At 39.4% G+C, this 13,195-nt stretch overlaps 1 protein-coding gene across 1 annotated transcript in view; it reads right to left on the minus strand.

Annotated features, from left to right (window-relative positions):
- Positions 1–13,195, minus strand: part of SLC27A6 (solute carrier family 27 member 6) — a 51,367-nt gene that overhangs the window by 17,071 nt on the left and 21,101 nt on the right. The window contains exon 5 of the mRNA XM_054714935.1: positions 129–323. Within this exon, the coding sequence (XP_054570910.1) occupies positions 129–323 (195 nt within the window). The remainder of the gene's footprint in view (positions 1–128; positions 324–13,195) is intronic.

The raw sequence follows: 13,195 nt of genomic DNA on the forward strand, positions 1-13,195 counted from the left end.
AAGTTTTCAACTTAATAAAAAACAACACACACACCTGGCAATACTTACCATAATGTATAAGCACAAAGCTAGAAGAGAGGTCATCAGGTCTCAAAATATTTCTTTTGTAAAGAAAATATGGTACTTACTTTGTAAAAGAAATTTGTTCTCCCGACTGCTCCAACTTTCCCAATGTGATTCATAAAACAAATGTTCCCTTCAGTAGCTCCATAAAGCTCACACATCTTGATGTTTCCAAATCTGTCTAAAAATTCTCTCCATACATCACTCCGTACACCATTTCCAACTGCCAAACGCACCTGATGATCCTTTTCTCCTTCTCTCTGTTAGAAGAAAATATTTCACTTGTAATTTATTAATTCTAGGTTCCCAATTCTTTCTTTCATTACTATTACTCAAATGGTAAGTACCTAGAAGCTGTGTGTGTGCAATGAAAGGAAAGTAAAAAAAAAAAAATAATGTAAATCTGTTGCAGAATCATGTCCAAAAGCTAATGAAACTAACCTGGCCCAGAGTAATAAACCTTTATTTCCCCATATGTGAGAAAAGCTCTTTCTAAACTCCAGCTTATTGAAACCTTATTTTGGTAAAGATCAGGTCAGGAAGAAAGCAGATTTCGGGGGGGTGGGGGTGGGGAGGGGAAAGCATTACTTAAAAAAAATATTAAATATATTTGAGTTTGTACTCGCAGTTCTATCATTTATTATCTATATACCTTTGAACAAGAGGTTGAATACTATTCTGCTTCTCAGTTTATTCATTAGCAAAAACTGATAATAATATCTATTAATCTCACCTATACTATACTGCAGTACACAGTGAAGCTCCATGCCTAGCATATAGTAAACAATAAATTGAGGTCATCTAACCACTGTAATATTTGGTTTGCAAATATATGATTACTACTTGTAACTATTATATTTTTGAATGTGCAATATTCTTATATTTTTACTTATAAATAATATGTTAGAATTTAAATAACTATATATTTTATTGTACATTCAATAAGCAATATATTAATTAACATGAATTATACAGTAATCAAAAATCATAACCTCACACACCTGTTAGAATGACTACTTTAAAAAAGACAGGAAATAAGTGTGAGAGAGGAATTGGAGAAAAGGGAAACCTTGTGCACTGATGGTGGGATTTCTAGAGTGGATTGCAACCACTATGGAAAACAGTGTGGAGTTTCCTAAAAAAAATTAAAGACAGAACTACCAAATGACCCAGCAATTCTACTTCTCGGTATTCATCTGAGATAATGAGAACACTTATTTGAAAAGACACATACATCCTCATGTTCCTTGCAGAGGCAAAATATTGATAGCAGGAGGCTACTGTTTATCTTGAGAGAACTACTCAATAAACTAATTTGATAAAATAAAAATGAGGTAAGAGACAGCTAAGACTGTGGATACACTGGAAATAACAGTCTGACTTGCTGTTGCAGGCGTAGGCCCCACACCAATGGAATTTAAGGTAAATATTTTGCAGATAGAGGAAAAAACTCACTCAGAGCAGCAGCTCCTTCCAAAACAGAGGATTCTTTTCTACCACTAACGAGAACTCTGAGGAGTCTGCCCTGCTCCCACCTATGGGCATGCCAGATACTGCCTGCCCGGCAGGAACTAGCTCTTGGACTTTCCATTGCATTTCCTATATAAAACACTAGTGTTGCCAATCTAAGGATTCATTCTGCCTGAACAGAGAACTCTTTAATATGGAATAACTGTTGGATGCTTTTCAGGTCGGAGGTGAGTTTTAGCAAGCAATATTATTTATAAAATGTGTTGGCACACTCTGGAAACCAGTAAGAAGGTGATTTATAAACCAAGTCCCATAGACGTTAACCTGTGTGGGCTTTAGCTACACCAGTTTACTAAATAAGAATAACCATTCATCCAAAATGATGTAATTGGTATAGAAAATCCAATTATCAGAACTAAGATAAGGCTTTTGCCAAGAAATATAAAATTCATTTATTTAACTCTCAAGTTATTTTTATTCTACTCTCCTCTCCTTTAAAAGAAAATCCAGAATATCATGCTTTAAGGGGTGTGAGAAAAGATGAACTGGTTTATTATTTAGTGTTGTGGGAAAAAGAGAATTTATATCTCTATGTTGAAATGTATGCACATGATAGAAAATTTGGAAAGTACAAAAAAAAAACAAACAACAAGAGATTAAAAACAAGCTGTAATCCTACCACACCAACATTATTATTTTTATATATCTATATGTATACATATAAAAAGTTATAACCATACTACATATAGAACTACATACTATTCTACTTTATTAATATAATATTACATTCTGAACTACTAGCTCTTATCTTTTAAAAACATGATTATATAATTTTCACAAAATTATATCACAATTTATTTACTACCACCTATTTTTGGATAGCCACACTGTTTATAAAAATTCATTCTTATAAATAATACTGAGTGAATATCTGTTTATAAATCTTTGCATCTCATTAGGATAGAAAGATTCCTGGAAGAAGTCAATAGTTGTAAATATTTTTATGACTTTGTTACTAAATTGTTATATAAAAAGAATATCCTATCTACATCATACCTCCCCAATTAACTAGAACTAAGGATTTCCATTTAATTTAAAACACTGTTGATTTGATAAGAAAATGTGTTGTATTATTTTTTTAGATTCAATTTTTTTATTTCAGACAAGTCAAATATTTGTCATATAATAATATATAAATAAGATTAACATTTTATTTTAATAGCATTAATTTCCTTTTATTTTTACTATTTTCATTCAGTGTTTATTTTTATAATTAAATATATTATTTATTTTCATAATTATATTAATCTCTGCTCTTGTTCATGTTTCTTCTTTATGATTAAAAGTCTCTTTTCCCATCTCATAGGCAAAAAACCCCCCCACACAATACGTTTTCTTCTTGATACTTAACTATTATATTCATCTGGAATTAACCTTGTGAGAAAGGTATAATGTTTTTAAAAATTCATATAATGACATTATTCAGGTTTTTGTTTGCTTGATTCAAACCATGAGCCAGGTAATATATATATATATATATATATATATATATATATATATGTAAAAATAAATATATATAAATAAAAATAATATATAAATAATAATGTAAAATTTATTTGAAGCCCTATTGCCCAAAATATATCATTATTTTTGGTACAAACACACACAAAAAGAGAGAAAGGAAAGAAAACCCAGAAGTTAAAGAAAATAGTTTACAAAGGAATGGAAATTTTACCTAAAAGATACATATAATAAGATGTTATAAAATCTAAATCAAGGGTTAGCAAACTATAGATTGCAGGGGCCAAATTTGGACCACCTCCATTTTTATAAATGAAGTTTTATTAGAACTTAGTCATACTCATTTATATGAATTGCCTATTGCTGCTTTTACAACAGAGGCAGAATTAAGTAGTTGTGACAGAGACTGTATGACCCACAAAACAGATAAAGCTTTTGAACCCCCGAAGTAAAAAAAGCAACAGTTCTTAATATTAACACACGTCCAGCACCATCTGGTTAATGGACAATACATTTGTGTCACACATATCGGGTCATTAAGCGTTCTCATTCAGATCCCCACGTATGTTCATTTTATGTTTCTTTCTTAGGAAGGGATTTATCTCACTGGAAATAACTGGGAGTTTGTTTTGTTTGTAAAAGGGGTGAAGAGTTTCTTAGGCACATTGAACGTATTGGTAGGCGGGCAAAATATTCGTCAGATGAGCCTTAAAGCAAAACAAAAACAAAGAAACCCACAACTACCTGCCTAGTGATGTTGTGAAGTTCTCTTGTGGCCCTGGAAGATGACTGGAAGCCAGGGGAGGTGTAAAAACATTTACCTGGCAACTGGCATGATGGATGGGGAGGTGGGCAGGGGTCGAGAATATTGGCTGAAGTGATCCAGGTAAAAGATGATAAGGGGAAGAACCTAGGTTATGGTCAGGAGAATGAAAAAGGAGAGTCAGCAGAATGACAAGGGTGAGGAAGAAAAAAATCATCAGAATTGGCAAAAGGAGCCTTAAAAAGTGACCCTGAAAAACATGGAAATTGAGAGGAGGGTCTGAAGGTTCCTAATTATATTTGGTTTTATGTGTCCATTTTGAAATTGCTGTGAAACTAGCAGTGCATCATATAAAATAGAACCAAGTCTTCATAACACCCCTCTATAATTTTAAAAATCCCCTTCTCTGTTCATCAATTCCCTCGAGCTTCCTTTAGAACAAATTCCCATTCCCTTTAATTCTCCCTGAATCCTGAGGTTACTACCTAAATATCACTGGGTATCACTGGGAGTGGAATGAGGAGAGCATGCATGCATAAATACGAGCACAATTAAGTGAATGAATGGATATAAAACACCTGCATATACACATACACAATGGAAAGAAACAGTGTGGCAGAGACTGAGGGACAGAGACACAAAGGGATGGATAGAGTCAGAGAGAGTGCATGAGAGACACAGACAAACTGAAAGCAGGAAAGACAGAATGATAGTGAAAGAAAGCGAAAAAGACCAAAAGAGAAAGCTAGCAAGAGAGACACAAAGAGCAAGAAGAGAGACAGAGTGACAGAGACTAAAATACAACAGTGAAACGGAGGAAGTACATAGGAACAGACACGTAGTGAAGTATGCACAGACCCACAGTCTACGAGGAACAGAGATGCAGAGAGACACGCACACGCTCACACAGGGATGCCAAGTGAGGCACATTCACAGAGACAGAGACCCACACACTGAGAATGATGAGATACAGAGACAAAGACATATTCACATAGGGAGATATTCTCTCTCTCTCTCTCTCTCTCGCTCTCTCTCTCACACACACACACACACACACACACACACACACACGCAGAAAAACAAAACAAAACACATACACCCCAAACAAATCTGGACACAGAGAAAGATATTGGAAGAGAGAGCCACACCCAAATATGCTGACACAGTTGCACAAGTATTGAGACACACAGAAAGGGATACACGCAGACAGAAAGACATACGAACAGAAATCGAGATAGAGAGAGAGATCAAGAAGGAGAGCAAATACAGAAATCCAGAGTGCAGGCTGTGCGGGACAGGAAAAAGAAACATGTTTGCAAGCCCGATCAGGAAAAGCAATGGGAGTGAATATGTTTGAGCTCTATGTCCAGGAGCTCAGGCATTATCTCATTTGAATCACCACGATACCCTATACAATAAGAAGCATTATCCCCCTTTTGCATATTGAGCTAATGAAGTTCAGGTCCAAGATCACGTGCCAAATAGACAGAATTTGAATACATTAAAATGTAAGCACTATGTGGGCAGGGACTGTTGCCTGTTCTATCCTCTGCTGTATCAATTGCCTAGGACCATGCGTGGTGCATAAGAGACGTTCACAATCCATTTGTAAAAGTAAGAAAGAAAGGTAGGGAAGGCAGGTTCAAGAAAGAAAGGGAGGGAGGGAGGGAGTGGGAGTAGGAAGAAAGGATGGAAAAAAAAGAAGGGGGGTAAGGAGAAAACCAGCTTTAAAAAACCCTTAAAACCCATGCTCTATTTTTTCAAGCATTTCTCCATGATTTCAGTAATAGGAAGCAATCAAAACATGAGTTTCTAATTCAGTAGTTAGTGTTTAAATGTTGACACACTCCCACACATGTATAGAGTAAGCCATTTTATGATATACTAGAGGCCTGGTGCATGGATTTGTGCACCGGTGGGGTCCTTCAGCCTGGCTGCACCCTCTCGCAATCTGGGACTCCTCGGGGGATGTCAGAGAGCCAGTTTCAGCCTGATCCCTGCAGGACAGGGCCTGGGAGGGACCGCAGGAGAGCTCCAGGTTTTGTCCAGCCTGTCTAGCCCAGTCCCGATTGGCCAGACCCCAGCAGCAAGCTAACCTACCGGTCGGAACATCTGCCTCCTGCTGGTCAGTGTGAGCCATAGCAACTGGTTGAATGGCCGAACAGTAGGAGGGACAATTAGCATATTAGGCTTTTATATATAGATAGATAGAAGGTACTAATTTTTAAAAAATATTTTATTGCTTTTTTACAGAGAAGAAGGGAGAGGGATAGAGAGTTAGAAACATCGATGAAAGAGAAACATCAATCAGCTGCCTCCTGCACACCCCCACTGGGGATAGGCCTGCAACCAAGGCACATGCCCTCGACCGGAATCGAACCTGGGACCCTTCAGTCCGCAGGCCAATGCTCTATCCACTGAGCCAAACCGGTTAGGGCGAAAGTACTAATTTTATCTTCAGCCATTTAAAATCCCATTTACTAGTAGAATTTAAAAGAGAATTTGCTGAATGGGTCAGGGGTTTTAATATTGCCCCCAAATTTTGGATTTCAGCAGACCAGTTTCCTTCTGGCTTTCAGTGCCTGCCATGTATCAAATTGATGTGACAGTACCAGTAAAAGAGTCATACTGATTTGAACTAAGGCTCTTGTTTCTTCAAAACCTTTTTTGGGACCTGTTGACCAGTTATATGTGATGCAGCGATTGACCTATAGTTACCTCCTACTGTGTCACAGATTTCTTCATTCAGTGGCCAGAGATAGCAGGCCTCTAACAATGCCCTGCTAGAAACAAAGTCTCTTTCTTCCAGAATATGTGCTTATTCCCACTCATAGAATCTATAACAACATCAAGCTGAATGGCCTCTTTCTATGTCTATGAGAAGTTGAAACTCCCGGAAGTTGTTTAAATACAGGTAATTTTGTATCAACTTTGATTTCTCAGTAAACAAAGACTGTACTGTTTGTTAACAGATGGAAAGACAGAAAAGAAACATAAATTCATAGTGAAAACAAAGGGGCAAATCATTTCTACCTTCAACCCTGGAAAACTAGCTGCTTAATGCCCAAAACAAATGTATGATCTAATTCCTAAAGGATCATCTAAAATATACTAACAACATATGTTAGGGATTATAATTCTTTCATCTTGATTCTATTTAATGTAAGACCTCTTACATTAAATAGAAACTCACTGATAATTACATACGCACACCAACATATCCCATAACAGTAACTACACATTCCAACAGTTCGCTTCCTTCACAGACACTAATATGCATCAAAAACATATTGATAGCAAGCCAAGTAGGTATTACAGAATAGATACAAAATAACATTAAATACAAATAGGGTATCAGAGAATCCTGGGGCACCCCTCCCCCATACAAAATAGCAGGATTTCTTATACTGAAGCCGGAAAGGCATGGTCGTGGGAGAGGGTGGGGGCCTCTTTGGAGAGAGGGTGGGGGCCCAGGACATAAAATGAGAAGCCTGCCAGGCTAAGCCAGTGCGGGCCCCGGTGTCCCCTGAGAGTCTCTGTCATGCTGCCTCTGCAGCCTGGGTCTGGGCAGGCCGTGGTTTCAGAGATGACAGCCATCGGTTCACAAATCATCTTAAGGCATAAATAAGAGTTTGAAAAGACCTCTGTGACCTCAAGTGTTAACAGCAAAAAGCAAGCACACTGTGGGCTTATCTCACGCTCATTTTCTAGCTGTAATAGTAATGGTATTGCCGTTTACAGACCACGTATTCTGAACAGGCGCTTTCTCTCCTGGCAGCCCTGGGGAGGGCTGAGAGTGGAAGGAAAACAATGCTTCAGACCAGAGACATTTCAAAGTTGCCTTCGAAAGAGAGAGAGCAGCCCTGGCCTCTAATCTGAATGGCTGTGCTGACTCACCTGAAAAAACAACCACCACACACTGTAGACTCCGAGGGAGCTTGCTCTTCCCTGGAAACCCAGGAAAAGGGTCACCTGAGCCCCAACCACGATTCATGAATGAAATGTTCTGAAGGTGCAGGTGCCCATGAGCTGTGAGCTGGATGCAGCAATGGCCTGGCTCCCTCCATGCGATGATGCAACTCTGATAGATCTAAACTCCCTCTTTGCTTCTGTCCTCCCCAGGAACTCCGACTTCCTGCTTATAACCGACTTCCCTTGCAGGTCTAGGACTAGGGAAAGATTGGGTTTGCCCTGAGCACAAGAGTCTCCCAGCAGCTGGGCTTGTTAGAGCACTTCGATTTCTAAAATATAATTCTACGAATTTTCATTGAGCACCTACTATATGCCAGACACCACTGTCGGTACTGAGGATACAATTATATAGAGAAAAAAACATGAACTCTCTGCTTTCCTGAAACTTACAGTGTGTGGGGGTAACGTAGGGGTAATGTGTAATGGGCTAATAACTTACATGAGGAAAAATAAAGCCGTGAAAGAAGACAAGGAGACACGCATTGTGGTGAAGAGTCTGACTCCGTTCTCGATGTGTGACTACTGATGACTTTCCAGCCACACCCGTCAGTCCCCTTTCCTCTCTGCCCACATCTGGCACGCTAACGGGAAAGCCCCGTCCTCCTCCCGTTGGTGCCACAAAGCACACAAGCAGTTCTGAATGCACAGGACCCCTCGCCCCAGCGCTGCCTGCTCATCACAATGAAAGCTGAACCAGTCTCTTTCAAGGCATTTTTGGACATGCTTGGGATCCCACCCTGCCTTCCCCAGAAAGCCCTGTCACGTGAGCAGTAAGCCTGTTCATATTCCCCTGGTGGCATCAGCAGAACAAATGTAGCGTTTGGGGTCCATCTGAGTGGGTGAGGTGACCATACCAGACATCAATGAGGGTTGTGGCCAGACAAGGCACTTGCTAGGAGGGTTAGAGGGTGAGCCACACAAATGTCTGGGGGAATGTTCAATGGGGTGAAACTGACAGTCCCGGTGCATTGAAGGGAAAGCAAGGAGGGTGGTGAGGGCGCAGCAGCGTGAACAAGGAGTAGAGTGTGTGTGGGGGGTTAGAGTGGGGTGGGGGCGGGGCGGGGGGTCAGGGGAGGTCCCAGCAGGGGAGCAGATTACTTAGAGCGTGTGGTCCATGCTAAGGGAATTGGGATTTTCTTTCAAGTAAAAAGTCTGAGGGAACTGGGTAGTGAAGTAACATAATCTGACTTACACTTTAATAGAATCATATCAACTACTATTCCAAACGTGGAATACGGAAGAGGCTATTGCTAAAATCTGAGGCAGGAAGTAGTGCTGACTTAGATGAGAGTAGCAGGTAGGTGGTAAAGTGAGGTTTGACTGTGGATATATTTGAAAGTAGGATTTGCAAGGTTTGCTCATGGATTAGACAGGGGTGTGAGAAAAAAGAAATTTCAAGGGAATCCCAGAGATTTTGTGACTGAGTACATGGAAGGATGGAGTTGTCATTAACTGAGAAGGTCAAGGTGTCAAGGAGTACATTTTAATGGAGGTGGTAAAAAGTTAGGCTCTCGCCATTTTTGACAGAAGATGTCAATTAGATTTCTAAGTGAAGCGATTAAGTGGGAATCCAGGCATCTACAACTTGACATCAAGAGAGAAGACAGGCCTGGAGATGAAAACTTGAGTTAAGTTGTGGAAGGTATTTGCAGCCAGGAACATGTTCAGGGAAGGAGGGAAGAGAGAAGAGAGAAAATGTGTGATTGTGGAGTCCTGGGCTCTCTAACATTAGAGATGAGAAATATCGAGCCATGGAGACAATTTATTTTTGAGCCTGGTTTATGTGAGTCAATTCTAAAGACAAGCACTGACTAGATGGGGTTGTGAGCCTGTCAGGATGAAGACTATCTTCAATTTCGGCATATTCACTAAGATGAAACCACCTTCTGAGTCTCCTGGGAGAAGGCCCTGCCATTGTGGTCAGTCTGTCTCCGGCGGGGCCCATTTTGTCAAAGTTTTAATGCGCCGTAACGGAATAATCCAGACTCATAAGGATCCTTTCTGGTCCCCGAGAATCTCTCAGATTTTAAGAAAACAGAATATAAAAAAAAGGGATATAATTTACAGAAAATACGTATAGGGTGTCCCCAAAAATGTATACACACACTTTGAATAATTATAAAGGCAGTGTTTATTAAAATACACTTCATTTCAACATGGAGCTATCAGCTGTTAAAGTGTGTATACATTTTTATGGGACACCCTGTCTATAGCCTAAATGATAAAGTATGATATTAACTTGAAAAGTAGGCTTCACACATATGCGTGATTTTTTTTAATTAGACCCTGCCCGCACTATACTCTCTGGGGTCCAGATTTGTACATCCTTTTTTACTTCCTCACATGGGTGCCTTATTAACATACCAAACGTAACAGGTCCAAAATAAACTGAATTTCACTCCTCAAATCTGTTTTCCTTGTTTCTTCAAATGGTTCACAATTTAACTAGATGTTTGAACCAAAACTCTGGACTCTATTCCTGATTTTATCCATTCCTTCACTCCCTATCCCTGAACTAACATGTCCTGCCATCTTTCCTTCAAAACAGATCCAAATTGGTACAGCTTTTTACAATTTGCTTTTATCTTTTCTCAAATGCTCTGATGGAAGTAAAATCCAAATTCCTCTCTATGATCCTCCGAGCCCTATAAGATCTGGTTCATGAATGGGCCAGCCATTCTTCTTCTCTTCAAACATTCAGGCTGGGTCCTGTACGGGTCTCTTAGTTTTTAGTTCATTCTGTGAGGACTGCAGTCCCCCAGCTTTTCCAGCTGGATCCTACCCGTCCTATCAGTTCCTCATCTCATAAGTGACCACTCAGTGAAGTCTTCCCTGACCACTCCATCTAATTAGCAATGTCCCACTCCCACCACTCATCATTCTCTAGCATCTCAACCTGTTTCATTTCTCCATACTTGTCATTGCAATGAGTTTTCTTCATATCTTTGCTGGTTTATTTTCTCTCTCCCCAAACTAGAGTGTCAGTTTCATGAGAAAAGGGGTCTTATTTGCCTGTGTGCCCCACCCCGCATACTCAAACCAACAATATTACTTGAATGACATGAGTGACATATATGACTCTATCCCTAGATATATCCGGATGTAAGTACGGTTTACTACCGACTTCCTTAAGAATTATTTAAATAAGATATACTCTATAGCAAAAGTTCCCCAGATACTGACATCTAGAGTTTTACCATGTTCCTCACCTATCATATTAAATGCAGCGTTAATCTTAAAAATATATATATTAGATGCAATCAGAAATTGTATTGTGCTGCTTCAGAAACATAGAAAACTTGGGAGATTGAAAGGTTGGAAAGAATTCGCCTGGCCAGTGTAGCTCAGTGGTTGAGCATCTATCTATGAACCAGGAGGTCACAGTTTGATTCCTGGTGTGGGTGTGCAGGAGGCAGCCCATCAATAATTCTCTCTCATCATTGATCTCTCTCTCTCTCTCTCTCTCTCCCTTTCCCTTCCTCTCTGAAATCAATAAGAACGTGTGTGTGCGTATCTATATATATAAAATCCTAAGTGACTGGCCAACCATTCAGTAGCTATGACATGCATTAACCACCTGGGGGCAGACGCTCAATGCAGGAGCAGAAACCACAGGCATGGAAACATGGAACAGAATGATGAATCTCAGAGGGAAGGGGGGAGGGTGGGAGGAGATTAACCAATGGTCTTATATGCATACTAGAGGTCTGGTGCACAGATTCGGGCACTGGTGGGGTCCCTTGGCCCCCGCAATCTGGGACCCCTTGGGGGATGTCGGAGAGCCGGTTTCGGCCTGATCCCCACAGGCCAAGCTGAGGGACCTCACCGGTGCACAAATCTGTGCACTGGGCCTCTAGTGTGTGTGTATGTGTGTGTGTGTATGTATATACATACATACATATATATATATATATATATATATATGAAGGTTGGAAACAATTGCTCTCCTAGTCTCAGGGGAAGAGAATAATTACCTCACTGCTCCGTGAATAAGAGGAGCCAGTACCTTGGCTTTTTTTTTTTTTTTTTAAAGAACAGTGCTGCTGCCACCAGTTTGGCATAAACATGCCAAATGTTTATGCCAAAGGAACTTTTGCAACTGGAGCTTTGAAAAAGAGAAAAAAGTCGGGATTGGGTGTGGGGTGGATAAACATTTTTGCCAAGGAAAGCCAATCCTAGGGCATTTTTATGCATCTACTATATATATATAAACACTCAACTCAGACTGATTTTCCTTGCAGGTAAATCTCCTTTGGAATATATTACTTACCCTGACATTCACAACAAATCTGGATCTATTCAGAGAATGTGTGGTTTTGCTTTCTTTTACTTAAGCATTTATTTTAAATGAGTGTCTATGGTACTTCAAAGCATGGCTTATGAGACATCCGATTTTAATTCATCGAGGGTGTGGACCACATCTCTCGTTCACTCTCTGGCCCTACCCGAATCCACTGCTGTTCTAGTTGCACAGTAGGCACGACCCCTTCCCAGAAGCTCATAGAAAGGAATGAATACTGGACAGCAAAAAGCAAGTTCTTGAAAGGATAAGATGTCATAACAGAAGACTCTCCTTGGCCTAAACTTTAATGCCAAGAACTGCTTGTACTTGTTCTGTGTGAGCCCAACAAAGAGATTAGGAATACAATGCATCTCTGCACAGGAAAACGATTAAGCTTTCCTTTGGGCAAAGCTATATTTATTTCCCTTGCTCCTGCCTACAAGTGAGTGCTTAGAGATTATTTCACAAATACCGTCTTTCCTTCAAATAACTTATCTAAGAATTAAAATATCTAATTAACTAAAGCAATCAGGAATTCTTTTTCAATTCTCAGTTCTCTAAATTATCTCATTTCCTCAAAATTTGTGCATTACAACTGTAAAGAGGTAAAAGAGATATTTCATTTCATAAAAAATTCAAAGGAAAACACCTTGAAAAAGATTTATAGAAAATATGACAAACTATTAATATCTTTATTAACACTATCATACCTTGCCAGTAATCTTAATAAAGAAATTAAATATATGATTATTTCTAGCCTATAAAATTAAAGTTAAATAATCTTTTCCCCATTAAAAAAGCAACAACCCAAGGCATTCTTTGTTAAAATAAACTATTATTAAGAAGCACAAGCAAACTGGGCTTTATCCACCCTATTTGAAAGGGTGGGCCATCAGGACTGGCTTATTTCCCCTTTTCCTTCCTTCAGACACTTTTGAGGAAGCTTCAGGGAGGGCTGAGTTCTCTAGCATACTATTTTTGCTGCCCCCAGTACTGATAAAAGACTGTGCAATAGGCATATTTCCACATTGTTTAGATTCACTTCAACCACTTTGAAATGCAATCTGGAAATATTCCATAAAAATCACCAAAATATCCATGTCTGCTGACTACTTTCGCTTCTG

Source organism: Eptesicus fuscus, chromosome 4 (assembly GCF_027574615.1).
Source record: "Eptesicus fuscus isolate TK198812 chromosome 4, DD_ASM_mEF_20220401, whole genome shotgun sequence".
NCBI lineage: Eukaryota > Metazoa > Chordata > Mammalia > Chiroptera > Vespertilionidae > Eptesicus > Eptesicus fuscus.